The sequence below is a fragment of the Meriones unguiculatus genome, chromosome 7 (assembly GCF_030254825.1).
Source record: "Meriones unguiculatus strain TT.TT164.6M chromosome 7, Bangor_MerUng_6.1, whole genome shotgun sequence".
Classification (NCBI taxonomy): domain Eukaryota; kingdom Metazoa; phylum Chordata; class Mammalia; order Rodentia; family Muridae; genus Meriones; species Meriones unguiculatus.
This window is the reverse complement of record NC_083355.1, coordinates 7,078,379-7,104,934: the sequence shown is the minus strand read 5'-3', so window position 1 is coordinate 7,104,934 and position 26,556 is coordinate 7,078,379. Positions and strand designations below refer to the sequence as shown.

Here is a 26,556-nt window from a genome sequence, read left to right as displayed (position 1 = left end):
CCTCTGTAAGTCCTTCTCTCTAAGCTGTCTTAGAAGATTTTATGCCCCTTTGTCAAAGCCTCCCCAATTTGCCAAGTAGGCATCTTTGCTAGTTTTTTTCTGATCTTGAGTGGGGCTGTGGAGAGAGGGGAGTGTTGCAGAAATGGGAACCTTCTTGACTTGGGACTAACACCAAGCACTCAGTGTGTCATTAAAGGTGGAGACTGGCGATTGGTCCAGGAAGGGTGATTATGGGCACAGGCTAGAAGTAACTGGCTCCATCCGCCTTTCTGGGCCAGTTTAGAAGGGGATTTCCACAATTCCTCAAAGCTCTGCTGTGTTTGGGCCCACTTTTGTCCTTCCCTGTGTTCCGTTTCTGTCACTCACCAGCCACTAAGGGAGAGCACCTGAATGTCCCCTCCCGGCAGCCACTCAGAGGCCTCCACATTCAAGGCTGAAAAGCAAGTACACTTCAGCGGGAGAGCACACATGTTCTAAACCATATGCTAATCCATGTGCTCCCTAGCCCGTCCTGATAGCCCTCGTTATTTGTGTGTGTGTATGTGTATCTAAGTGTGTGTGTGCACATACGCACGTGCATAGAGGCCAGAGGCTGACGTCCCGTGTCTTCCTCCCTTGCCTTCCTCCTTATATTCAGTGCACGTCTCGCACTGAACCTGGAGCAGAGCCGTTGAGCTAGGCTGACTGGCTGACAGGCTTACACCCCTCTTGCCCCCTGTTCCCAGTGTCCCCAGTGTTAGGACTGCAGGAGCATGTCTGGCCTTTTTATGGGGTGCTAGAGATCCGAACTCAGGTCCCCGTGCTCCTGCCTGATTTCTTTAAGGTGTCTATGTACTAGTGGATTGTTTTGTCTCATTTGCCCACATCTCACATAAATAAGCACAGTGGCTGGGGAGCATCCCCAGCTACTAAAGAGCTTTACCAGTACCTGCTACGGGTCACAAGCTTGGCACTGGTGACATTGGCTGCTAACCTTTTGTCATGGCCGCCTGTCCTGAGCACTGTAGGACTGTGAAGTAGCATTTCTCTGGCCTCTAGATCAGAATTGCCTCTTGGCTGGGACTGTCAACCCCCCCTCAGACACTGACACATGTCCTCTGTGAGAGCTGGGCTGTCAGCTCACCCCTGTCTGCTCTGTTCAATGACTTAGACTGCCACATTGTTCCTGTCACCTTCACTGGAGCTGCACCCTCCACAGAAGGCTCCCCAGGGTTCCACACTCATCTCTTGTAGTTAGAAATGCCAGGCCCAGACATTAACGTCCTCTCAGGAAGTTCATTGATCCTCCCACTTTGTGTCTAGTAATGAAATTTTATTGATCAAGGGGAGTTGATGGCAGTTCATAACAGCCAACACGGGAACTGTTGGCAGGTTGCAGAAAGGGGCTGGGGAGGCGGTAGAGCCTTCTCACTGAGAACATGGGTGTCCCAGAGGGAAGGGAGGCTGAAGTGGGCCTTACCTAGAGCCCGGGTCATGAATGACAGACAGCCCCAAGAGCTTCAAGCCACATCAAGGTCAATTCTGACACGTCAGGGAAGGGTATGACACCTGTCATGTTTAAAAAGCATGGTGCTGTGCCCTCATGGGTTCTAAAAAAGAAATCGTGTTTTCCTGGCCATTTTTCTCAGGACTCTGAAGAGCAGAGCTGACCTCAGATAGCCCGGGACTAACGTGCCCCAGGCTGTCCCCTGGGGACCTGTAGGCTGTTCTGAGCCACCAGGATTAAAAGGGAACTGTCACTTCATTTTTCTTCCTGTTCTTAGAGAAGCCAGCAGCTTAAGACTGGTGACATCAGGAACTTGAGCATTTCGTCTAAATGCGAGTTTGGAACTGGTTCTCTGGGACTGTGACCCTCAGGTGTCAGCCCCGGCTACCAGTGCCTAAGCTTCTCTGGGCCTGGATCTTTGTACCCAAAATCCATTTATTTATGATTATTTTACATTGATTTTTGCTTATTTTGTTTGTTTGTTGTGGGGAGGCATGTGTATGCCAAAGCCAGGGGCAGGGCACAGGACAACCTCCTGAGATTGGTTCTCTCCTTCTACGGTGAGGACTTCAGGAAGCAAACTCAGATCATCAGGCACAGCGGTCTCTGTGCCATCTCTCGGGCCCTACCAGCATAGATTCCTCTCTCTGAGCTCCAGGCCTCTCCGAGTCTCTCAGGCCCCAATCCCCAGCTGAGGCATCTCCTGCCAGCCTCACAGTTTAGCCAGCCATGATAAGAAAAGGGAATTTGGGGTCATTTTTTTTTCTCCTACTTTTTGTAGAAGGCAAATGGCCTGAAGAACTGAGAGCATCAGAAGCAGTAAAGAAAAGAAACGCATACGTGTCTCTCTCCAGCTCCCTGACGTGTGGCTTTGTTGCTTTCAGTGGGAGTCAACCTGTTCTATTTCTGCATCATTATTTACCTGTATGGAGACCTCGCCATCTATGCCGCCGCCGTGCCCTTCTCCCTCATGCAGGTGACCTGGTGCGTAGCCCCCTCATCTCCCATCCCCACACGGGTTGCAGACCCTCAGGCCTGCCCCACCAGCTGGACAAGGACTTTCCCTAGAGGCACCACCCTCAACGAACCCACAGCCTAGGGAACATCACTCCTAAGACCCTTCTCCACCACAGGCCCAGCCCTGCCCTCTGTCCTCACAAGGCACATTCTATACTGTGCTATCCCCTTTCCTGTTCCGGGGAGAAGGCAGCTTGGATTCCCACACCTCTGAGACCTTGTGCTCTCTGACCAAGGGGACTTGTCCTAAGAGACAGTTCATGAAAAGTGGGAGCGGCAGCCCCGTGGTCTCTTCCTGGCCAAGCAGGGCCCCATGCTGAGCCCAAGTTTGCCATCACTCTCTTCAGCAGTGTCTCTGGCAATGACTCCTGCGGTGTGGACACAGATGCCAAATACAATGACACTGATCTGTGCTGGGGCCCCCTGCGCCGGGTGGATGCCTACCGGATCTACCTGGTGAGTATCCTCTCCCTGCCTGGGCCACACCAGGGCAGTATGAGTGGCGGAAAGGGTTCTGTCTCAGCCCTTTCTCCAGAGAGGAGTCCTGCACACTGCCACACCTCGGCTCGGGAGTGAGGTCTGAGCCTCAGAGTTAAGTGTGACTTGGAATGGGTGGGCTCCAGGCTCGGGCCAGCAGGTTGCTGGGAGCTTGCGCGGTTTGACCAGCTTGCGCGGTTTGAGGGGCACTCTGCAAAGGTCTTGCGTTCCAAGACTTTCCGTACCTTAACTCCAGGCCAGCTAGGTGTACATAAGTGGTGCCAGGTCTCATAACAGGATAGACAAGACTGGTTCATCTTACAGTTGACCCTGACCACAGATAGCCTCTACAGGCAGGTTGGGCTCAGCCCAGCTCTCCTCCTGTCTTCCCATGGATGAGGGAAGAAGATGAATCGCCTGCCTCCCTCTTGATTGCTTCGTGCTGTGGTGTGGTGGGGGTGGAGCTGGCTAACACGCCAGACAGGACTCAGATAATAGGACGGCACAGCACCAGAGGCCATTTGTCTCTGCCTACTTCAGAGGCGGCTCAGAAACGCTTCCTCCAGCTTCTGCAGCATCTTTTAGGACTCTCTGCCCCCGCCCAGTTCTTCTCAGTCCTGGCACAGCATCAGGTGTGCTGGGTGCCGCTTAGCCCTGGCTGTGGCTGCTTTGCTGATGTGAAGGGGCGAGGGGAGAGCAGGTCTTCCTGCCAGTAGCCTCTTGACTTGGGTCATCCCATCCTGGCTTAGAGCTCCATGGATCCTGACAGCAAAGGTCTGGATTTATTAATCCCAGGACTACTGAATAGGTTTTATCTCTCTGGCAGGCTCCTGAAGGACCTGCAGGCTAGGGGTCAGGAGGTCTTGCCTGTATTTCTGTAACTGTCATAAACTCATGGTTTATTTCCCCTCTGGGGCACACAGCCCTGGCTAGGACTTTGTGTGTTCATATAAGTTCACCCCTGACCCTCCATGGAAAGTCCGGCAGGTTGATGATAGCAAGTTAAATTGTCTGGTGTCAGGTCCACCTGTACAGCTTTGGGAATAGGCACAGGAGCTCACCAGGCAGCCAGGGGGTCAAGGCAGTAGAGGTCCAGCCAAGGCTTTGTTAGCCTCTTAGCATTTTATGATTAAGAAAATTAGCATAGCAGGGCATGGTGGTAACATGCCTGTAATCCCAGCACTTTGAGGCAGAGGCAGACAGATCTCTGCGAGTTCCAGGCCAGCCTCGTCTACAAATAGAGTCCAGGATAGCCAGGGCTACACAGAGAACCCTGTCTCAAAAAAAAGAAGGGAAGGGAAGGGAAGGGAAGGGAAGGGAAGGGAAGGGAAGGGAAGGGAAGGGAAGGGAAGGGAAGGGAAGGGAAGGGAAGGGAGTTAGCACAAGTATTCATTTAAGGCCCCTCTGAATCATTCCTCCCCAGGTATGGTGAGCAGGTGTCTGGGTGCTCCAGGGAGGAGTGACAGCAGCTGGGCTGCTCTGGTGGGTCCTCTGCCTGGTATGCTCCCCACCTCACAGCACCCCATTGGGTACTGAGCTGGGTGGAGTGGGGGAGAGGTTGGCTGCTGCCATTTGCCTGGTGAATTATTCAGAAGCACTGTTATTGCTGTGTTAAATTGTCCCTTCAGTCTTTTCTGTAAACCTTCCTGATAGAAACCTCCCTCCCCGAGTCTCAATAACTCACAGAACAGAAGGAACCCCTCAGGAACGCAGACAGGCATTAATTACTGCCTTCATCTCCCAGATATTGCACTTGTAACTCAGGGAGCTAATTGTCAGTAGTGCCTGCGAGCACTCCAGGCCTGGGAGGCCGAGCCTTCGGAGCAGGAAGGGGAAGATCAGTGCCCACCCACCACCCCAGGAGCCTGCTCTCTGGGTAATAGGTACTATCAGTGCCTGAGCCCCAGTCTACCCAGAACCTTCACTTCACCTGGATTCTTCTACCCAGTTCGGAGGGCTGACAGACAGGCATCATCTACCTAGTTCGGAGGGCTGACAGACAGGCATCATCTTGGAAGTTGCTTTGCAGCTTTGCATGTGGCTCCCAGGGTCTGAGGTCCAGTAAAGCAGTGCAGCCTCCTGACACCAGGACTTGTGTCTGTATACCCCCATTACCCAAGGAGTGGGATAGCAAAAATGCTAGCACCTTTCCTCAGGCCTGAATCTCCTGGCAGACGACCAGGGCATCTTTCCCTCCCAACTAAAGGGAACTAGATCCTAGCAAGTAGCCTCCTTGGATCTCAGAAGTATGGCCAACATCCTCTTACCTAGCCTCTTCAAGTTCCCGAGGTTCCAGAATGCCTCTCAACACACGCTGGTCTGATTTCGCTGCTCATCAGGGTTCACCCAAAATGTTAGCGGGGCAGCAAGCTGGCGGGAGTAGATGGCTAAAGCCACCCACGCGTAAAATCACCTCAGGTAAACAATGCCATCTCCAGCCTGCATCTTTGAAAGGACTTAGGAGAACCGTGTCTCCATTGCTATTCTGAAACAGTATAGTATGTTCTGTGGGCCAAAGAAACAGGCTTTTATATTGTGGCTTAATTTTTAGAGAGTCCTCTAGAAACCAGTTCAGGAAGGCCCCTGAGAATGAGAACAGGTGGATTAACTACCTCTGAGGTGGCCTGTGCATGGCATAATGATTACATCAAGAAGGAGCTTTTTCCACCAGCAGCTACTAAAGCCCTTTCCTTTAACAGATGGAAAATTCCTCCTCCCTTCCCAGTGTCTGTGGCTTCCCATGATTTCCAGAGAAGCTACAGAGCCCGTTTCTCCTTCTTCATCCCTGTGCTAGCCTAAGAACAGGATGCTGGGGTGCCGAGGGCCCCCTGGGTTACCGGCTGCTTCAGGTGCACTCTCAGGTGTCCTGACATGCTGCACAGAAGTGACCTAGGGACTGTTGTCCGTGCCCGTGAGAGGGAACGGGGAGCTGCTTCAGTTGTCTTTGGGTCCCTAGCCCCCTTCCCCGCTCCTTTGAAAGACAAGATGCGATAGCGTCAGGTGGTCTGACTCTGAGGACTTGCAACCTTGAGTCTGCACTGGTACGTGTTCTAGCCCTGGCTTTGGGGGGAATGGAGTTACAATGTGGCAGGGACTAGGCAGGATGAGTGGCGGGGTTGAGAAGAGCGCTGAGTTCAGACATGTAGTGGCCATGTGGAAACCAGGCTCAGAGGCATGCATGTCTAACCCCAGTGCAGGGCCAGAACTGGGTGGAAGGACAGCCAAAGGATCCCAGGGGCTCATGGCCAGCCAGTCTAGCCAAAATGGTGAACTCTAAGTTCAGAAGAGACCCTGCCTCGAAAAAATGAGATGAGGGTGATACAGGAGCCGTGGGCCTGATTCAGGAGCATGTCACTGGCTTCTATGTGTTCACATACGGGTGGTCTCATCCTCATGTGCATACACTATAGACACCTAAGAAAGAAAAATGTCATGGTTTGATTCTATGCCACAGTGCCAAGGAGCCAGGGTCCCAGAGAAGCAATGGGATTGTATGTAACTTGAGTCTGATCCCGGTGCCTGCCGGGGTCCCTGTCTGCCATCCCTTGTCCCAGCGCTCTCAGCCTGCCAGCCCGCCCCTTGTCCTGGATCTCCATCCAGCTCCACCACCCCCCCTCAGAGGTCATCACAGGTCAGCTGAGAGCTGGCAGCATCCGCCAGTTACAGGTGGGCAGACACTGCCAGGTCACGGGCAGACCGACAGGCACCAGCATAGAGCCCGCCCAAGTGCAGACGGCAGAGCGGAGCCTAGCCTGCCGGAGACCCGGCCACAGACTGGCCATGATGAACAGGGGTCCTTTATTGGCTGCCTTGGGACAGGACAAGGTGACCCCAGTTTGCTCTTGGCAGGAGCTGTAAGATCCTCCTCTGGGGCACAGATGACTGGGAGGAGAGATGGCACCTAGTCACAATGGGCAGGTACCCCTCCTCCCTCCGTGGGTGGGGGTTGGGGAGCATCTTTCCCCAGACCCCTCCAGATGCCTCCTCAACAGAGAGGCTGAAGCTCAGAGCAGCGCTGCTTGCCAGTCACCCTGCCAGATTACGTTAGGGGGTTCCTCCTGGGCCTCAAGAGCCCCGCCCACCCCTGTCCTTCTGTCCTTCTGATTGCCCCTATGCTGTAACACTGCCCTTTATTTGTGCCATTTAAAACAGCAGTTAGCTCCTCTTTCCAACCCAGATGTTTCTTCTAGAACACTGAAGGAACAGACAGGCAAGGACAGAGCGCCCTCCTCATGAGGTTGTGGGGACCCACAGCCAGGCTCCAAAAGCTCCTCTGTGCCGTAGTCAGCTCACCTTGGCTTGGTGAAGTGCGTTCCTTGTTTATTTTCAGGTTTTGTTTTGTTTTATGGCTAGGGGCTCTAGTGGTGTAGGCTGTCCTTGAACTCACCACGTAACTGAATCAGATCTTAAACCCCTCATCCTCCTGCTTCCAACCCACGAGTACTGGGATTACAGGAGTGCTCCACCACACGTGACATAGGCATGGCATGTTAGCAGTGGCTTCTGTGTGTCTGGTTTCTGCCTCCCAGTCACACCACCAAGGACACACTGTCATCCCAGAGAATGACTTCGTGGGGTCCCCAAACTGAGGCAGACAGCCCAGCTCAGTAGGCTGTCCTCAGGTCCTCTTATAGTCTCAGGACAGAGTGCTGTGTTTGCAGGGCAGCCCTGGTTATGCTGCACAGCTTGGGGAGTATCAGCTTGCCATCCTAAGCATGACCTCTGCCAGGGACTGGGCTGGACTGGCCTGACCCTCCTGTGGACATGGAGGCTTTCTCTCTCATTGCTACTCATTCCCAGGGAACAAAGTGGACTTTTCCTGGTACCTCAAGTAAGGTTGGAAGTGAGTGCCTCTTCCCAAGGACATTCCCTTCTGCTGCCAGAATTGCTTTGTACTTTCAACATCAGCCATTGTGCCCTGGGGCTGTCTAGCATCTGCTAATAAGTGGGTCACCGCTACCATCACTTGAATATTCATCCTCACCCATTCTGGAGCAGAAGGTGGCCTAGAGGCCTTCAGGACCAGTGAGGAAGGGACATTAACAAAAAGCAGGCCTGGTCACCATGCTGCACCTCCAGGCTGTCGCATGCTGTAGCCATTTTCTGTGGTGATGACTCCAAAGCAAAACTCCAGGAGAAAATGGGTGGGTGCTGCCCCTACCTGGATGGAAATGGGACCTGGTGAGACAGGAAAGGGGCTCTCCTTGGGATGACTGGATAAGAGTTCTGACAAGGCCATCTGTGGAAGATCCCAAAGGGTTGGTCCCTTAGAAAATCCGGTAACCTGGTAGGGGTCCCTTTGATCCTGTCACAATCCTATAATAGGACTCAGCCAGCTTCAAGCCAAAGCCAGTCAGGGTGAGGTAGGGAGGGAGTGCTTACAGATTTAGGGTATCCTGGGCACCTCACGGGCACAGTGAGGGACACCATCTCCTTTCCTCTTTTTCCCTCCCAGCATGCCTTCAGTCAGCACCACCTCATTCAGTTCTGGAGGCCCCACATACTTAGGGTTTTTTTGGTGGTCACCTGCTCCACTCTCCCTCGTGAAAGGATGCTAGTCACGCCATATGCAGGCCCACAGGTGTGATGAGTGGAATAGTCACAACCAGGATCCAGTCCTGTAATTTGGAGGGTGTGGCCCTAAACCTCTGTGAGGTATCCCCCAGACCCAGTTTATTCCCACATGTGCTGAGCCCTCTGCTTTCACCCTAGGAGTCAGGGGCTCAGGGAACGGTAGAGTTCTCCTTGAAATACAGGTGCCTGATCTCTGGGCCTAAGGATTGAATCCCAGCATCAGGCAATGACCAAGCTCAGGTTGGAATGACAGCCGTGGGAGGATTAGCTTGTTTCTTTCCTTTACAAGGAAATCAATAACACAGAAACATGCCTGTGGTTTTCTTTCCCAAAGAGCTAGCTTTGCATCTCATACGGGAGCCGCCTCCTGTGTGTATGTGTGTGTGTTTAGTGTTCTTTCTCTCACCACCCCCTCTCTAAATGACACTTGCTCCAGCACTGTCTCATTTTATCATCCCTTGTCCAGGGACACCACAGGCCTGCCATGCCACCACCACTCTGATGTGGTCTCTCAAACCTCCAGACCTCTCTGTTCCTGCTTGCCCACTGTGCAGTGTTGCCCTAGACCCACCCTCTCCTTCCTGAGGATGCCAGGCATCACCGTCCTGAGCCACACTACAACGGCTTCCCTCCCGCCCTCCCCCACTGGACCCTCTGGGTGCTGGGCCTGAGCTCCCTCCTCCTGATCAGTGGGAAGGTTGTTGTTTTTATTTTTAATGGCACTCTCGGGGACATGGGTTCTGTCAGCTGGCATTAAGCCCACCATCCATCATGCCCTGTGTCCTGCTGCTGCCAGGGCCAGTACCTAATGCCCCAGCTTGGGGGACAACGTATGGTCCCTGTGCCACCTCAGTGACGAGCACAGTTCAGGGACTCAGGATCCTGAGGCAACCGGCAAGTCTTCTGCCTCAGCTGCTTCCTCATTCAGCCCTTCTCGCTCCGTGAGTGCTAATCAGGATTCTTCGGCGTAAAGGGGGCCACTCAAACCCCCTGCTCACCCTGGCCCTGTTAGGATGTCTCATGTGTCCCAAATCTGGCTCCTTTGTCTAGAAACTAGTACAGCTTTGCAGACAGCATGTCCCCAAAGTGAGCCAGTTCATCCTGGGGTGCCTGGGGAGACAGCGGCTGGACTAACCTAGCTCTCGGCCCTTTCTTCTCCCACTCCCTAGTTCAGGAATGCACAGGCGCGTGAAGACAGGCATACTGGCTTGTCCCCGCCCCCAGCTTACTCCCGTTACATGAAAATGCAAACGTGTAAAATAAGCCGGGGTAGCTTAGTTGTCCCTCACCGCACAGGAGGATATGCTGCAGTCCCCGATGCATTTAAATTCTGTCCTATGAAAACGAGCTTTCAAAAGTGGAACCTTCAGGACCCATCTCTTGTGTAAAGAGAGGCACCTGAGCATCCTTGTACAGTGGTACGGAAATAGAAAGCCCCACTCAGGTATCTGGACAAGCAGGCAGATGACAGATCTGGGTGGTCACCGTGAGGGCAATCCCAGGGACATCCCCACCCAGCCCTACCCAGGGAACTCGCCCCGAGCCATGGCGTACACCACGCCCACTCCTACACACTTGCCAGTTTGGTTGGGGAGCTTCCAAGTAGGTCTCCACGGGGGCGCTCATCCCTGCCGAGGACCTTCTGCGCTGTGCTTATTCGGGACTGTTTCTGTGCACGCTGACCACAGTCAGACCCCAAGCCGGACGCTTGAGCCCTCTTTGTTTTGTGAGCACCGGAGTCAGGGAATGAAAACTCGGTATAGCCGAATTCCCCAGTTACCAGGCTGATCAGCACCTCTGTGTACACGTGTGCATGCACACATGTGATGTTTCCAGCAGAGCCGAGCCTGGGGCAGACTCCCAGTCCGTCCAAGCCACTCGGGCTCTCTGTGCCCTCTGCCTCCAGAACTCCCATGGCTGGGCACAGTGCTAAGGATGACTTTCAACTCTGGTTGGCTGGTTTAGGTTTTGGGTGGTTTTCTTGTTTAATTATATGTGTATGTTGGGTGTGAGGGCTATGTGCGCATGTGAGCACAGTTGGTTGTGGATTCCAGAAGAAGGTGCTGGACACCCTAGAGCTGGAGTCATAGGCAGTTGTGAGCCACCCAGCATGGATGTTAAGAACCTACTCTGATCCTCTACAAGAGAAAAACAATAACCACTGAGCCATCTCTCCACCCTGGTTAGTTGAGAATGTCTTGCTGGCTTTCCATTCACTACGTAGCCCAGGTTAGCTTTGAACCCATGATCTTCTTGGCTTGCTTGGCTTGCTTTCTTATAGAACCCAGGACCACCAGCCCAGGGATGGCTCCACCCACAGTGGGCCGGGCCCTCCCCCGTCAATCACTAAGTAAGAAAATGCCCTGCAGGCTTGCCTACAGCCCAACCTTACAGAAGCAGTTTTTCAATTGAGGTTCTCTCCTCTCACATGACTCCAGCCTGTGTCAAGTTGACATAAAACTACCCAGCGCAGTGGCCCTGGGGGCAGCTGTAATTGCTTAATGAAATGAAGTACTCACTCTAAAGTAATAGGCATGTTCCTCCATGTAACTGTGTCCCGGCACTGGCCCTGCACACTGGCTCCAAAGCAATCCAGGTGTACACAAAAGAGTTCTGTGTGCATTCTCTAGTCTACGCTGGCCCTGGAGAGGCAGAAGGAGCCATAGCACCCCAGGGGGGTTATAGGCTGCAGGAAGCTGTGTGAGGCACAAGTGTGAAGGACGAGATGCAGAGCTAAACAATTAGGTGCATATTAATGATTGGTGTGATTAATGAGCATGAGCTCGGGAAGTCCTGTGGATAAGCCGAGAAGATGGAGGTACATCTTAATAAGCCTTCCACAGAGGGAAGTGCCACCTCGGTGTTGCTAAGCACCGAGGCCCTGTGGGAGTGTGACTCGAGAAGGCAGGGTCACAAGCCACCCAGGGTATTCCACTCAGCCTGTGGCAATAGCTTACTCAGGCATGGATAAAAAGGGTGGGGGGCTCCTAGAAGCCTTGATGGGGCCAGTGCATGGGGCCTAGGGCTCGGAGGTGCTGACATCTATGATAGCCATGTAGCACCCCACCACACCATCACGCACACACACACACACATACACACTGTGGCTATGTCTCCCAACCCCAGCAATAGGTAAACCCAGCTTCCAGGGAAAGGAGGTTGGCCAAACAATTCAAAGGTCCCCGGCATGGGATCACTAGTGACACCCTGAAATGTCACTGATGGTGCTCCCTTGCCCACTAAGAGCAGTATCTGACTGCACAGGCTGTCTCAGGCCCTGAGCAACCTCAGGCAGAGAACTCTACGGGAGGCTGCTGTATTACCTGAGATCAACAGGTGCCTTCCATGTCCCTTGAGCTTCCTTTAGACTTGCTGCTTGGGGCTTGCAGCTCCCACAGCTTGGCAGTTCCCCAAGGAGGACACCTCCCACTGACCAGCAGCTGGGCAGGAAGCTGGGGTTGCTAGTGTGATAATCTTGTATCCAGTTCAACAGAGCATATTCAGCAGGCAGCTTGGTGTGCTATCTCCTTCCTTACCAGCCTCCAAGGTTACTCAGTTCCTGGTCTATTTCGAGGTCAGACATCAACAGGGAAAAGGAGGTGAAGCCAGCTTGGCCTGTGTGTTCCTCTCTGCAGGGCTCCCATACCTTGGGCACCTGACTTCACTCCCTTCTTTCCTCCCTCCCTCCAGCTTCAGCATGGAGCATTCCCTCCTCCATCGCTCTTCCCAGAATCGAGTATAACTAGGGAGGGAGGATGCTGACAGCCTCTCAGGTAGTCAGCTGACACCAGACAATGAGGCAACTGCAGGTGATGGACCTGCCTCTTGCTGTTGCTGGAGCAGGATAGATCAAGGGCCAGAACCCAAGCCCTAGAGCACTGGGATTCCAGCTGGCCATGGAGATGGGAACAGCTGTATATCTGTGTTGCCCATCACCGATTGTACCTCAACAGGTTCATCCTGACAGAATCAGGTAGCTGGAATGTGTGGGGTTTTCCCAAGGAAGCGAGGGGCTGGATCAGTGGCTCATAGGGTCCCCATGCCCTCATCACTCATGACACAGCCTGACTTTCCTTAGGAGTGTGTGGTTCTTAGAACCTGTCAAAACCATGATGAGCTTCAGCATAGCTCCTGCTGGTTGGAGCTGCAGTGGTTGGAGCCAGCCTTCTCTTGTGATTGCAGTATGGCAATCCTATTTGCCTTTCCTTGACATCCAGAATCAACAAATTTGAGCTGGGGATTTAGTAGTTAAAATGAGAGACAGTAACCCAAGTCTGTCATGCTCAAGAAGTTTTAGGTTTTGTGCCTGTCAGCTTGGGCCCTGAAGAGCCAGAACACAGGCACACTGCTCTCCCCCAGAGCTTCCACATCCCTACCATCCTTCACCAAACCCTGGTTTTAGTTCTGTTCCTGTGATAAAACACCTAGTAAAAAAGCAGTTTAGAGAGCTGGGCACAGTGGCATACACCTTAATCCCAGCATCCAGGAGGCAGAGGCAGGAGCATCTCTGTGAATCCAGCCTGGTCTACATAGTGAGTTCCAGGACGACCAGGGCTATGTAGAGAGACCCTGTCTCAAAAAACAAACAAAATCTTTTAAAAAGCAACTTAGAGGAGAAAGGGTTTATTCATTTACAATTGAGGGAAAGTCAAGTGCAGAGAGAGGATGAATGCATGCCTGCCTGCTAGTGTTTGGCTCACTTTGTTTTCACAGTCCAGGACCTTGCCTAGGGACTGGTGCTGTCCACTGTGGGCCAGGTCTTTCCACATCAACATAATTAAGACAGCCATTCACAGACATGCCCACGGGCCAAACTGCTCTAGGCAGCCCCTCACTGAGACTTACTCTTCTGGTAATTCTAGATTGTGTGAAGTTAACAATTGAAATGAACCATCACATCCCCCAATCCTGTCCTCTTGCTATGGGGGGTCTCTACAGAGCATATGCTAGGCAAGAATGTGTTTCATGTTCCTGCCCTGCCTTCTAAATAGGCTCCTAGGAGGGCTCGGGACAGTTTTCATTCCTCTATTCCTGTGGAACACATGAATAGCCTGTTGTTCTCCCTGCACCCTTCATAGCACACATAATTAAAGCCTCCTTTAATTCTAGCACTCAGGGAGGCAGAGGCAGGAGGATTTCTGTGAGTTCCAGGCCAGCGTTGGCTGCAAAGCAAGTTCCAGGACAGCCAGGGCCACATAAAGAGACTCTGTCTCAAAAATAATACTAAATAAATAAATAATCAGTTTTTTTAAACTGAAAAAAGCAAGCTTCATGAAAACAGAGAGGAGCCCCACCCAAGGTCCTGAATACAAACTAGGTGGGGGCATTTGATTGTTGTTTCCTTGCTTGAAACCCCTTGGAAGTACCTCCACTTGGCATCCTCTGCCCAGCCCATTAGAGTCCCTTCCATCACTGTCTACTCCTATCAGCATCTTCCAAGGGATTCTGGGAACCTTCATGCTCTGAGCCCTTGCCATGCCTTGGCTTCACTCTCCAGTCTCATGGGCCTGTTATCCTGCATCAGCTCAGGGATCCTTTGGGCCAGCTAGATCCTTAGAGTTAGCTACCTTTGAGTAGCCACTACCCTAGCCCAGTAAACCCAATTCCATATATACTGCTGGCTCCTCTTTTCACCAAAGGACAGCATCCTCTGGTCCTCACTATCAGGAAAGAGACTCTTCCTCAGCAAGGCTCAGAGCATCTTTGGGGGAACAATTAGAAGCCAGATGCTTGAACAGTGCAGGCCCCAGCTCACCACTCCTCTTTGCACCTGACCTGCCAAGAGGGAGCACCGCTGCCTCCAAAGCCAGTTCTGTTCCTCCAGGCTGAGCTCTTGGCTCCCCATTGCCATAGCCCATTGTGCATGCATACACACGGGCACGCGCACACACACATGCTATCCCACCACAACTCCCCACGTAACCTCTCAGAGCCTTCCTGGTTCCATCTGTTCACCTGGGCCTGGTGTTGCTGGACCCCACCACACTCTGTCTAACCTGTGAGGAGACAGCCATCCATTATAAACCCTGACGGCATACCGTCATTAAGTGAATGACTGTGTGGGTTTTCCACAATATTTATCTTTTCTCCCAAACCACAAAGGTTGTAGCTCTGGCGTCAGATTCTTGGAACTCTGCCTACCACTGGGTACCATCTGGCCTGTCAGCTGAGAAAGACCACACAGGCATGCAGGCATGTCCCCAAATGACAGGGCCAGAGAAACAATGGCTGTGCCAGGCCAAGGCCATCCCACCTACCCATCCCTCCTCCTGTAAGGGAGCCAGGCCTGAGGAGGAGATAGAGGGGACAGAGGAAGAAGTGGCCCTTTGTCCAGGCAGTCTGGGAGGCAGTTGAGTGCCCTAAGCAGGAAACAGTCTTTGGATACAGGTGACCTGGGCTGTAATCCCAGCTATAGCTAAGTAATTGAGATTTTGGACAAAGCTTTTAATCCCTCTCAACACCTGTTTTCTGAAGTGGAAACAGTAGCCAGGATTAGAAAGAGGTCCTACCTGGGAGGCTCTCCAAAGTGCTGGGTTCACCCGCCAGCTCTCAGCGCCCTTTCTCCCAACCCCGAGGCCAAGCGGTGGGGGGGGGGGGGAGAGGCTCTGAGCAGAAAGTGAGCAGCACCCCTTAGAATGCAGCCCCAGAGCCACCTCCTGTCTTCAGGTTTCCTCACCGCTAGGGACATTGCCTGGACCGAGAGCTGGGCCTTGTCCTGGCTTTAAAGGCCAGAAGGGCTGTGACAGTGGAGTCAGCTGCTAGGGGCTGTGGGCATTCTGGGCAGACATGGGCCCATGGTGTGTGAGGGGACATGTGGAATTTCTAGACCGTCAGCTTGGTTTTGCAGGACTTCCCCCCCCCCCCAGGACCCTCCCAGGTTATTTAGGATGACTTTCTTCTTTCCCACTTTTTCCCTCAGGTACAGGTCAGGGGAAAAGGTGTTTGTTGGTTTGCGTCCCAGGCCACCAATGAAGACCTGCCACAAGCCTAAGGTCAGGGAGTCAGGACCTTACCTAGGAAGGGACTGGGAAGTGGCCAGGAAGATGACTCAGGAAGTGGACTGACTGCACAGTTGTCTAGGGCCAGTGTGGGGTGGCTCAGCGGGCCCAGGCACTTGCTACATAAGCCTGCAACCTGAGCTTGGTGCCCAGAACCCACAGAAAGGTGAAAGGAGAGAACCAATTCCATGGTTTTAAACTGTGACCTGTCCATCTGTGACATGGAACATATGTCCCACCATAGTAAGTAAATAAATGATTTAATAGCAAACGGGGCTGGAGAAATAAATTCGCTGTTAGGAGCCCACACTGCTCTTGCAGAGGATCTGAGTTCAGTTCCCAGCGCTCGTATCAGGTGGGTCACAACCACCTACAACTCTAGATCCAGGGGGAATCTGATACCTCTGACCTCCGGGGCGCTTGCATATGTGCACAAGTACTGCTTTCCGGTTGCTTCTGGCGGTTTCCGAAGGGCCTGGTCCAGGTCTCCAAGAAGGCAGTGGTGTGCGCTAGGCTCTGAGGAATCCTCAGGCAGTCCGTGCCCGATGGCCTTGAATCAGTTTCCTCCGCTCCGCCCTCAGAACTGGTCTAAAAGAGCCAAGGAGACCCTGTCTTCCACAGGCGGGATTTCAGCCTCCCTAGGGCACTGGCTCTCAGCTCCATGCAGGCGGCTGTCATCTCTTCCCAGCCACAGCAGACTGGATTGGCATCCTGGCGGGGAGGACGAGCAGGTTCACCGGAGTTAGTGCTGTTCACCTGCAGGAGCTGCTCACGAGGTCCCCATGGTCAGTAGCTCCTAAGACAAAGCAGGCGCCCTCTGTAGGCTTCCTCTAGAATCATCCTCCCAGGCTCCCCAGGCTCAGAACAGAATGACATTTCCACCATCTTAGAGATGGTCCTGCCATCTGCGTGTGGCCATTCTGAATCTGTACCAGGCACTTCAGGCAGGTTGCCAAGGATGCTGGCATCCTTCTTTACCCTAGTTGCCCAACCGAAGCGACAGGACCCTCCTGGTTGTTAGCCTACTGCTGGGTAGTTTTGTGGGGTCCCTCCCCCCCTTCCCTATTCTGCAACTTAGTGGTTGCTTCCTCCTCCTGGATTTTTACCTTTTGACCCACTGTTGCTTCTTCTTAGGCTTCAGCATCTTCCAGCAAGCTACAGGCATTTTGCCTCTACTCTCTAACCCAGAGTGGCCTGATAGTATAGCAGCAGAGGGGGTTTCCTGCCAAAGGGTGTGACAAGATAAAAGCGAGATTGTGGAGTTGACCCGTAGGGCTCGAGGGGCACGTGCTGGTTTGGAATGGCCCGGCATCAGTCTCTTGTCAGCTTTCATCACCACCTGCATCCTCCAGTCCTCAGATCATTCTCCATGCATCTTCCTTGGCACCGGCTAGGAGAGGGCAGGGTAGAACCAAACGCTGAGGTGTAAGCTTAGTCAAGCAATGTGTTCTGCCGGGTGTTGGACAGACAGACACCAGTCCCTGCTATGGAGGGGGTCAGTGCGCTGAAAGAGAGGTCCATCCTCCTCCATCTGCCGCATTTCCCCTGTACCACAGAAACCGAAGGATCAGTGAGAAAGCTTGTGGCATCTTCACTGTGGTTGGGTTGGTTCTGAACCCTGTCCTGGCACAGGTGCTTGATTCTTCCCATTCTCCAGTTGAGCCCACCACTGGGCTCATCCTGATCAGGATCACAGTTCACCAGCAGTCCCAAGGCAGGTCACTTCTGAAACCTTATAGTTTGCTTTTAAAAGCCCTCTTCTCCGAGACATAATAGCTCTTGGCCTAGGATTTTGGCACAAGTGCTGTGGCAGCAGTTCACTGGGCTTGGCGTACGTGTATCGGTGACAGGGTTTCCACTGCTGTCGTCTTCTGCATGGTGGTTGGTTCTGTATGATCAGAAGTACTTGAACTCTCAAGAGTATTTGGACCATTCTTAAACTCATACGGGCAATAAAAATAAAACAAAATAACACACGGCAAGGGGGAGTGCGTGTAGCTATAGCCCCAGCTACTCAAGAGGCCAAAGCAGAAAAGACCCAGGAGGGACATAGCAAGCCCATCTCAAAGAAACAAAAATGAACAGTGTTGACAGAACTTTCTTGGCATACGGGTCTTGGCAGTGCCATAGTCCTGTACCTGAGATGTTTGGAGAGTGGATGTGTCCTAGTTCCAGTTACTTTTGCTTCGACGCAACACGATGACCAAGGCAGCCTGCTCTCTTATAGAACGAAAGATCACCAGCCCAGGTGATCACATAATAGGCTGGGCCCTCTCCCATCAACCATTAACTAAGAAAATGCCTTACAGCTGGATCTTACAGAGCCTGTCTTATAGAACCGAGGACCACCAGCCCAGGATGGCCCCTCCCTCACCTCCCCCTTGAGAAAATGCCCTGTATATGGTGTACTTTGAGAAGCTGAGTGACTCTGCAAAGCTGGTTTAACAAGGACATCCGTAGTGGACCTCACCCCATCCCTGTGATCTGAACTCCATGCCACTCCGAGCTCACCTGCCTGTTGTAGACCAAGCCCCAGAAGTTGTGATTCAGTTAGGCACATAAAACCTCCCAGGCCCAAATGCTCACAGCCACTTGAGAAATAAAAATAGAATCCTTGAGCGTTTCTACACTGCGCTTCAAGGACGTGTTGCAAGTTCAATTAGGGATGGGTTCATGCCAAGATGCTATTAACCCCAATTAGCTTTTAACCCCTAGCACTCAACAGGAGCAGCCCCTCAAGCTTTGGCACCCCTCCCTTTCTCATTTGAGATACCCTCCAGGATCAATTCAGACAGCTCAGCTGTGCAGTTGGCAGGTGGCCACTGCCTCTTGAACCCACTCCTCTGGGCCTCAGATGCTCTTACGCCTGTGAATTGTGCCCTTGGCCCTTCCAGATCCTGTGTGTTTAGGGAAGCCCTGACACTCAGTGTTGCACTCAGTGTGGTTTCTAAGAAGTGCCATTATCACCCAGGCTGAGTTAACAGAGAAAGTGAAGTTGCCACCAGCCCAGGAGCAAGAAGGCATGGAGTAGAGCCTGTTGGCCTTTTGTGTTGCTACCCCAGGAGTTGACAAGTGGAATGGAAAGTGCTGGAACCTTGAAAGCCACATCCCACTTTTCTGCAGGTACCATAAACAAACAAACTCCCCTCCAGGGGCATCTAAGTAAACAGGCACTTGGAGAAGTGCCCGCTTGGGGAGGAAGTTGCTCACTCGGTGCCCATGTTAGGGCACATAGTGGCCAGCACATTCTCTTTCAGTGCCAAGCCTTCTGTGGGGGTGAAGGGCCCCACGTGAGCATACCATCCTAGAACTCCTCCACCATCTGTCAAGGGCACCCACAGAGAGATGGCAGGGGTGGGAAGGACCCTCCCCTGGCTGGATCGACAGCAGCTGCCTTCTGCCTCCTTGAGTGTTTCCCATTATCTTATTGCCAGAGTCGAAGTTCTAATCAGAAGCTGCAGGCCCCACCTCCTCTCAGCAAGGAAAAGATGACAAGCAGGCTTTTTCTGTTCAGGAAAAGCTGATTTCTGGACTTGTGACAGGGTAGCCTACCAAGAGGTACATGCTTCAGAAAGGCCAACCCCTCTGCAGGCCTTTAGTTCTTTAGGGTTCTTCTGAGGTGTCACCTCTTCTGGGGACCATTGCAGAGTCACCATGGAGTTCTAGTCCAGAAGGATCCTTTGGTGGGGTGTGGGAGGGGTCATGCAGCACTGCCGATGGCAGTGCCAGGCTCCTCTCCTTCATACCCTTCCTTCTCCCTCAGTTCTTGGATGGAACCAGGACCTTGAATGTGCTAGGCAAGCACTCTACCATTGAGCCACACCTCCCAGCCCTCCAAATTGTTTTTGGAAAGAGATTTTCTCCCAACATGGTGATTGCTTTTCAGCAGGGCAGGTGTGCTTCTGCGTAGCTGCCTGGCTATGGCAGGGAGGGTAATGGGGGAACCATGAAGCAAATCAGCAAAGCTAGGGCTGCCTCTTCCCAGACACAATGGTGAGACCTTGTCCCCAGGCATTTCACCAAGGGCATCATGGTCCACAGACTCGCTCATGCTTGCTGGTGTCAAGTATGCAAAGTCTTCTCTAGATGCTGGGACAAGCACAAATGCAGTCCGTGCCCTCAGCATGCTGACCCTCCTGCTGGGGATGCAGGCGCCCTCCCTGCTCCCTGCAGGGCAGAAGTCATGTGGTACCACCCATGCACCAGTGATTTCAGTCACGAGCCCTTAGAGAAGCCTGAAGTAACTGCAGAGGCTGGCATTTGAATGAGTGTTAAAGGTGGGGCCCGAGAAGGGAGATTCTCTACCAACCAGGAGGGTCCAGAGGACAGAGGTGTGAGGGTGGAAATTAGCTTGGTGGGGGACATGCGAGGGCAGAAGGAAACAGCCTCCTGTGAGATGGACGCCGTGAGCTAGGTTAGCAGAAAAAGCTGGGCTGTGTCTGGGGATGTCTGTACTTACTCTGCAACTTTCTTCCTCTAACCCTGAACCTCTCCAGTCCCTCTGTATCCTCAGTACGATGCAGGATCCCTGCCTGCTCTGATGACCTTGCAGATGAGGATGTTAGGAAGCTACACATGTGGGTGCTTTGCAGATGTGAAAGGGGCCTATGGCCTTGAGGGGTGACGTCATCACAGGGTGACTTTGATAAAAGTGGAGTGATGAAAAGCAGGGACTGAGGTTGAGGCTGTGGTAGATTCCTGTCTGGCTGTGGGACCTGAGATTTTGCAACCTCTTATGGAAGAGTTAATTTGTGATTTGCACCAAATACATGTTTCTGTCTTGTTTGTCTGGCCAGGAAGATTTGGGGACAGGGAAAGTCGATGTTACCCCACTTCTCTTGGTGCTACCATGTAGACTGTCACTCGTGTATCCCCTTCTAAACAGCAGACAGCATGCCTGGCCTGTCCCGGTACCATTTTGTACAAGACAGGATTGAGTGAAACTGGAGCCTTTTCTTCAGCGCATGCCGAGTGGTGGGATCAGACCCAAGGTGAATGTGGCCCAGTCTCAGCATCTTTCTTAATTTAAAGACCTGCTTGTCAATAGCACAGTATTGTTTTCCCCTGCACTGGAGCTGGCACCTGAGGCAGATCACTGACAGAGGGAATGGAGGTGCCGGTTAGAACTGTGGTTCTCAACCTGTGGGTTGTGACCCCTTTGGGGGGGTCAAATGACCCTTTCACAGGGGTCACATATACCATCAGAAAACACAGATATTTACTGTTATTATTCGTAACAGTAGTGAAAGTATAGTTATGAAGTAGCAATGAAAATAATTTTATGGTTGGGGTCACCACAACATGAGAAACTGTATTAAGGGGTCACAGCATTAGGAAGGTTGAGAACCATTAATTCAGAAGCTGAAGGCTCGGCACTTCCTGGCCTCAGCAAAACTGCATGTTTTCTGGGGGGAGGGGCGAGCCCACCCAACCCGTGTAAGGCTGCCAGTGCCTGCCCCAGGGTCTTCTAGTCCCTGGCCTGTTTTCAGGGGACAGAGGCTGGGGTGCGGGCCAGGAGCTCTCTATTCCCCACTCTGTGGGGCTCACTGCTAACACAGGTTGGAGAAATTCAGCTTCTGGCCACTGTATGATTTGTGTGCTGGGTGTGGCTTTGTCATGCAGGGGCGCCATTGGGAGCCTGGGTGAGCTCTCTCTGGGACCCCTGGCCTTGGAGAGACTCTGGCTTGGAGCTACTTGTTTGGTGGACTTGCTATGGCAACCACGGATATCTAGTGCTTGAGGCAAGGAAGAGGTTGGAGGTTGGAGATGGCTGGACGCGTGGCACCTGAGCAGCAGGGGTGAATGTCATCTGTCTGGGGGACACAGGAAAGCAGACAGCCCTGAGAAGCAGTCGACGACTCCAGAACATTCTAAAAAAGCAGCGGCTGGTGCTGCCTGCAGTGCCTTGGGAACAGGAGCTGCCTCGTGTCCGTCAAGGCTCCAGCAAGGCCACTGTGCGGCCTTTGGTACGCAGCAAAACTCACTGACCCAGAAAGAGAGATTTGAGTGGCCCCGTTTGCCCCGTCCCGGTCTGTCTCAGACTTTATTCCCAGAAACCAGCTTGAAGATTTCATTAGAAATCAAAGCATTGCTGGTTCTTTTTCTTTCTTTTTTTAAAGAAACACATTTGGCTGCCATGACCAGTGTCCCTGCTCTGTAATGAAGGGGCGACAAGAGTCCTTGAACAGAGACTGAGTTGGAACTGATCAATGGCATTTGCTCAGGAGCCGGCTAATTTATAATGTCACATGGGCTAGACTGGAAGACCCAAGAGGATAGGCTGTCTCTTGGCTTTCTCTCCCGTCTTTCTGTAAAAGGGAAAGAGAGCACACCTCCTCTAGCTGGTGATCACTCAGTGGGCGCTGCTAGACCCCAGAAAACCTCTCTCCTCTCTCTTCCACTGCCATCCTCTGCCACTCTGGATGCCCACTCCTGCCGTTGCTTAGTTCTGGCTTGAGCTAATTTGCAAAGGACACCTGTTCCTTCATTAGCCCCAGCTCCAGGTCCTGCTGCTGCGTCTGGGCTTCCTCCTGTTGAGTGAGCTTACACCCGGAGCAGGGCCTGCTGTTTGGCAGTCTGTGTGCGCTGTCTACAACTCAGTGGGCCCTGAACTTCCTCAGCAGTGAGACTGGTCTGTTCCTGAATATCAAAAGGAAGTACAGCCACTGTCCAGCTGTCATTGTCACCAGTGGAGCTCAGTCCCACCAGGTCCCTTACCAGGACAGACCTGGTGTCTGGCCTAAATACGGAACACTAAGCAGGTAGGCCCTCATCCTGACTCTCTGTCACTCAGTTGGCCCCAGGGACCCTCACTGCACCTAGGATTCCATGCATAGGGTTTCACAAAATGCAGAATCCCATGTCCTGGGGTCTTTAGAAGTATGCACTGAGGATGAGGAAGATAGGTGAAGCTTCTGTGCAAGGGCTTCTGGAGGGTGACCCTGGGCGATTACAGCAGCAGTCCTCAAGAATGACTCCACTACCACCATGTTTTTATGCCATAGAACATTCTAAAACTCAGGCCTGATGTACTATGGCATCTGACCTTCGACAGGAGCCACCCCAAGACTTTTGGCTTCTTCAGCTGGACACCACGTTTGCAGCTGGAGACATCACATGTCAGAGCTGACTTGCCCAACCCCCATGCATACCAAGAGCCCGGTTCCCAACAGACCAAAGTCATTCGGACACATTTTGTGTTTATGCTTCACCCTGTCAGCCCCTACTCTCTGCTTCAAAAGAGAAATTCATCAATGGAAAGTTTTCCTGAAGTGGTAATTTTCCTAAATGACTTAGTGATGGTGCTGCATATGGCCAGGCTTGGCCAGGCTTGGCCAGGCGTGGTAGCTGGTGTGAGTGTTTTTACAGTGGTCCAGCATTCCTGCCTGAGCTACACAACACCTGCCTTTGCCTTTCCAGAGAGTCTCTTCCTCTGTCTTCCACTGTCACCCAGGCCTAGACAAATGCTTCTCTATCTCCCCCCTCCCTTTTCCTGCAGAGAAGCAAGGCTGGTTTTGAAGTCCCCAGCAGAAAGACCTCTCCAGAAATCTCCCATCCCCAGTGACTGCCAGGGAGCCTTCACCCACCCCGGCTAATTAGAGCCTTTCTTAGGCAGCTCTGGAATTCTTCTGTCATTCATTCTCACAGTGATAATGGACTTGGATAAGAGGTCACAACTTCCTCCACTTCCTGCCCTCCTTGTGGAGGGGGTGGAGCAGGCTTCCCCCCTCCTCCGAGGAGCTCCCTCCTGCCTGTCACAGAGACTGTCTCATCATCTGCCCCCTACATGGCAGCTGTGATGGAGTCACCCCACCCATAGGGGGGTGGGTGAGCCAGAGCCCAGCTCCCCACAGTAGACCCCTTCCTCCCGAAGTTCCTCAGGCTCCGCAGCCGCAGCACCGTATGCTGCATCTCTGGTGAGTGTCATTAACATCAGCGTGATGAAATGGCACAGTGTAAATGTTAATAAGGGCTAATGTTTCCCCTGCTTCCGAGTGGCAGATTGAAAATGGTACTGTCTTAACTCCACCAAGCAGCTCTGAATCCCTCTGCTTCCTGAGCAGCCAGTTTGGCATGGAGAGCCAGCCCTTCCCCCTCTGAAATACCACCGTACCTCCCCCGATTACTTTTTGTAAACGAGTCACATACCTCACAGGCCAGCAGTCTAAAGCAAGGTTCATTTTTTTTTTAAGTTAAGCATTTTCCCTTGGTCTCCAAAGAAAAGAAAACAAAGTGGGCCAGTACCGCAGGCACCAGGGTCTCGGAGCAGTTCAACTCTCACCCTGGCGTTTTAACTCTCCTATGTAGATGAGGATGACCTTGACCTTCCAGTCCTCCTGCCTCTCCCCTCAGAGTGCTGGAGCAACAGGCCTGGAATAGTGGGCATGTGTCACCATGCTTTGTTTACGCAGGGCTGGGGACTGAACCCAGGGCAAGCACTCTACCAACTGAGCTGCTTCCCTGTCCCAGTCCCTCTAGGCCTTTGCTGTCAGTCCAGGACATTTCCCTAAGTGGCCCCAGCAGCCCTGGCTCTCGTCCTCTGGCTTCTCCTCCTCCTTATCCACTCAACTGCTTGTGCCTATCAGAGCCCTCTTGTTCCCTGTCCCCTCTGTCCTCTTTTCCCTGTGATGGTGAGGGCCTGTCTGGTATTCCTTCTGGGTCGTCTCGCTGTGTTTCATCCCTGAGTGGCACTCAGTGTGGCACACTGCTGGGCCTGAGGCCCCTCATCGGTACCTGGTCAAGTCCGCAGAGTGGATTGGGTGGAGGGCCCAGGATTTAGCCTGGACCTTGCCTAGAAGTGGCGGTGACATCCAGGAAGCATGAGTAGCAGAGAAGTGAGGCTCTCGCTCCCACATCCGGCCGTCATCCTTGGTATTCATCTTCAGCGATGCTGGTGGGCCTGGGGAGGTTCTGTCAGTTAGTCCAGGTGTTCACCTGTGTTTCTGCCGCGCCTCAGCTGTGTGTGAGGCGCAGTCCCCTAACAGCCGGCTCTGTGTGTCCGCCTCTGCACACCGCCTCATTGCTCTTTTCATCCCCAGGCCGTCTTCACCCTCCTCCTTGGTCCTTTCACCTTCTTCGACGTCCAGAAGACAAAGTACCTGCAGATCTTGACCTCTCTGATGAGATGGATTGGTGAGTCTAAGAAATCTCCCAGTTCTCTACGCTTCTCCCTGGTCCCTTCCCCCACCTCTGCAGAGAGGCCAGGCAAACTCCCAGCTGGGATGTGGCAGTGGCTCAATCGTCCTGCCTGGACCTCTGACCTTTCCAGAGGGCGAGGAGGAGGCAGGTGCTCTGTCGGCCTTTTACTGCTGGGGAAATTTAGTACCAAAAAAGTGAGTGGCTTTTTTCAGGTCACATTGAATGGATGGAACTGGGCTAGGACCTGAACTGCTAATTCTGGTCCAGCCTCCTTCACATGACCATACTAGGTCGCGCTATGCCCCCTGGAAGGGACAGGAACACCATTCCACCTAATCAGGGGTATAATGTGTGGCATAGCCATAAAAACCCAGTGGATCATGGTAGCAGCTACTTCTGAGCCTTGAGTCTTGGACTGCCGGAGTATGAAAAGATGTGCACGCCGTCTATAGTGACTTCTGACTAACTGATAACCGACACTTCTGTCCTCTGGTAGATGTTAGGGATCTTCCCCCTCAACCTAGGTTAATAGCCGGTGTGTTCACTTCCACCATACCACCCGGCCAGCCATCTCCGGGAAGGAGCCAGCCGCTGGTGCAGCAGGACTGAGAGCAATTAGCTGTGGGGCTGCCATTCCCTTTCCTCTGGCTATCTGTTGTGCATCTGACTTTCTCAGTATAAAGGCTAAGAAGGGATGGAGCAGGCATGCCATTTAGTGGAGTGCTTGTCTGGTATGCATGAAGCCCAGGTTAAGTCCCCAGCACAACCTGCAATCAAGCACTCAGGAGATAGAGATAGGAGAACGCCAAGTTCAAGGTCACATCCAGCTACAAAGTGAATTAATTCCAGGCCAGCTCCAGCTATGTGGAACCTGTCTGCACCCCACCTCCTGGCCCAGAGTTTCTAGAGGAGTTTGAATTGGGCTCCTTCTTCCTGGTTGTCCTCCTCAGCCTCCTTTACCACCATCAGAACCAGGGCCGAAGGTGCTGCTGCTGCTACTGCTGCTTCCATGTGGTACCCCACCCATAAGGATGATGATTCTGCTGAGGGCCATTCACAGGAAGGATGTCCAGAAGTTCTGCTAGTTCTAGGACGTTCTCCCAGCCCTGGCTCCCTCAGCACAGTAGAGGAACCAAAGGAGTCCTGGCTTCCACAGTGGGAAGGCCAGTCATCCTCCAAAGCAACTAGAGCACATTCTGCAGCATGGGGGCCAGCCCCCCCCAACACCTCTCTAGTCCAGGAGCCCCAGAAGCCTTGTTACCTAGAAGTCAAGGTTAGCGGGGGCCAGAATGCAATTCGTTCCTCCTCTCTTGTATCTTGGCTTATGTGGTATGTGTGAGAGCTCCAGGGTGTTGTTGCTGCTCTTGTTGTTGTTGCTGATGCTGTTGTTGCTGCTCTTGTTGTTGTTGCTGCTTGTTGCTGATGCTGTTGTTGGTGTTGTTGTTATTGTTGCTATTGATGCTGTTGTTGCTGATGCTGTTGGTGTTGTTATTGTTGCTATTGATGCTGTTGTTGCTGATGCTGTTGTTGCTGTGGTTGCTATTGTTGTTGTTGTTGCTGCTGTTGTTGGTGTTATTGTTATTGTTGCTATTGATGCTGTTGTTGCTGATGCTGTTGCTGTTGTTGATACTGTTGTTACTGTGGTTGCTATTGTTGTTGTTGCTGTTGTTGTTGTTGCTGTTGCTGTTATGTTGTTTTTGTTGCTGCTGCTGCTGCTGCTTCTGTTGTTGCTGTTGTGGGCGGGGTTTGGAGAGGAATGCTTTCTGTCTTTCTGTCCCCCAGCTACCTGTCTGTCTTGCGTAGTTCCTTTCACTCCCTGCAGCTAGTCCTGCTGGTGCTTGCCTGTCCTTGGCCTGGGGAGGGGTT

General features: G+C 52.7%; 1 protein-coding gene across 1 annotated transcript in view; it reads left to right on the top strand.

The window, feature by feature from the left end:
- Tmem104 (transmembrane protein 104) overlaps positions 1-26,556 on the top strand; it is a 57,227-nt gene that overhangs the window by 13,676 nt on the left and 16,995 nt on the right. Inside the window, exons 7-9 of the mRNA XM_021635241.2 lie at positions 2,371-2,470; positions 2,851-2,959; positions 24,591-24,684. Coding sequence (XP_021490916.1) covers positions 2,371-2,470; positions 2,851-2,959; positions 24,591-24,684 — 303 coding nt within the window. The remainder of the gene's footprint in view (positions 1-2,370; positions 2,471-2,850; positions 2,960-24,590; positions 24,685-26,556) is intronic.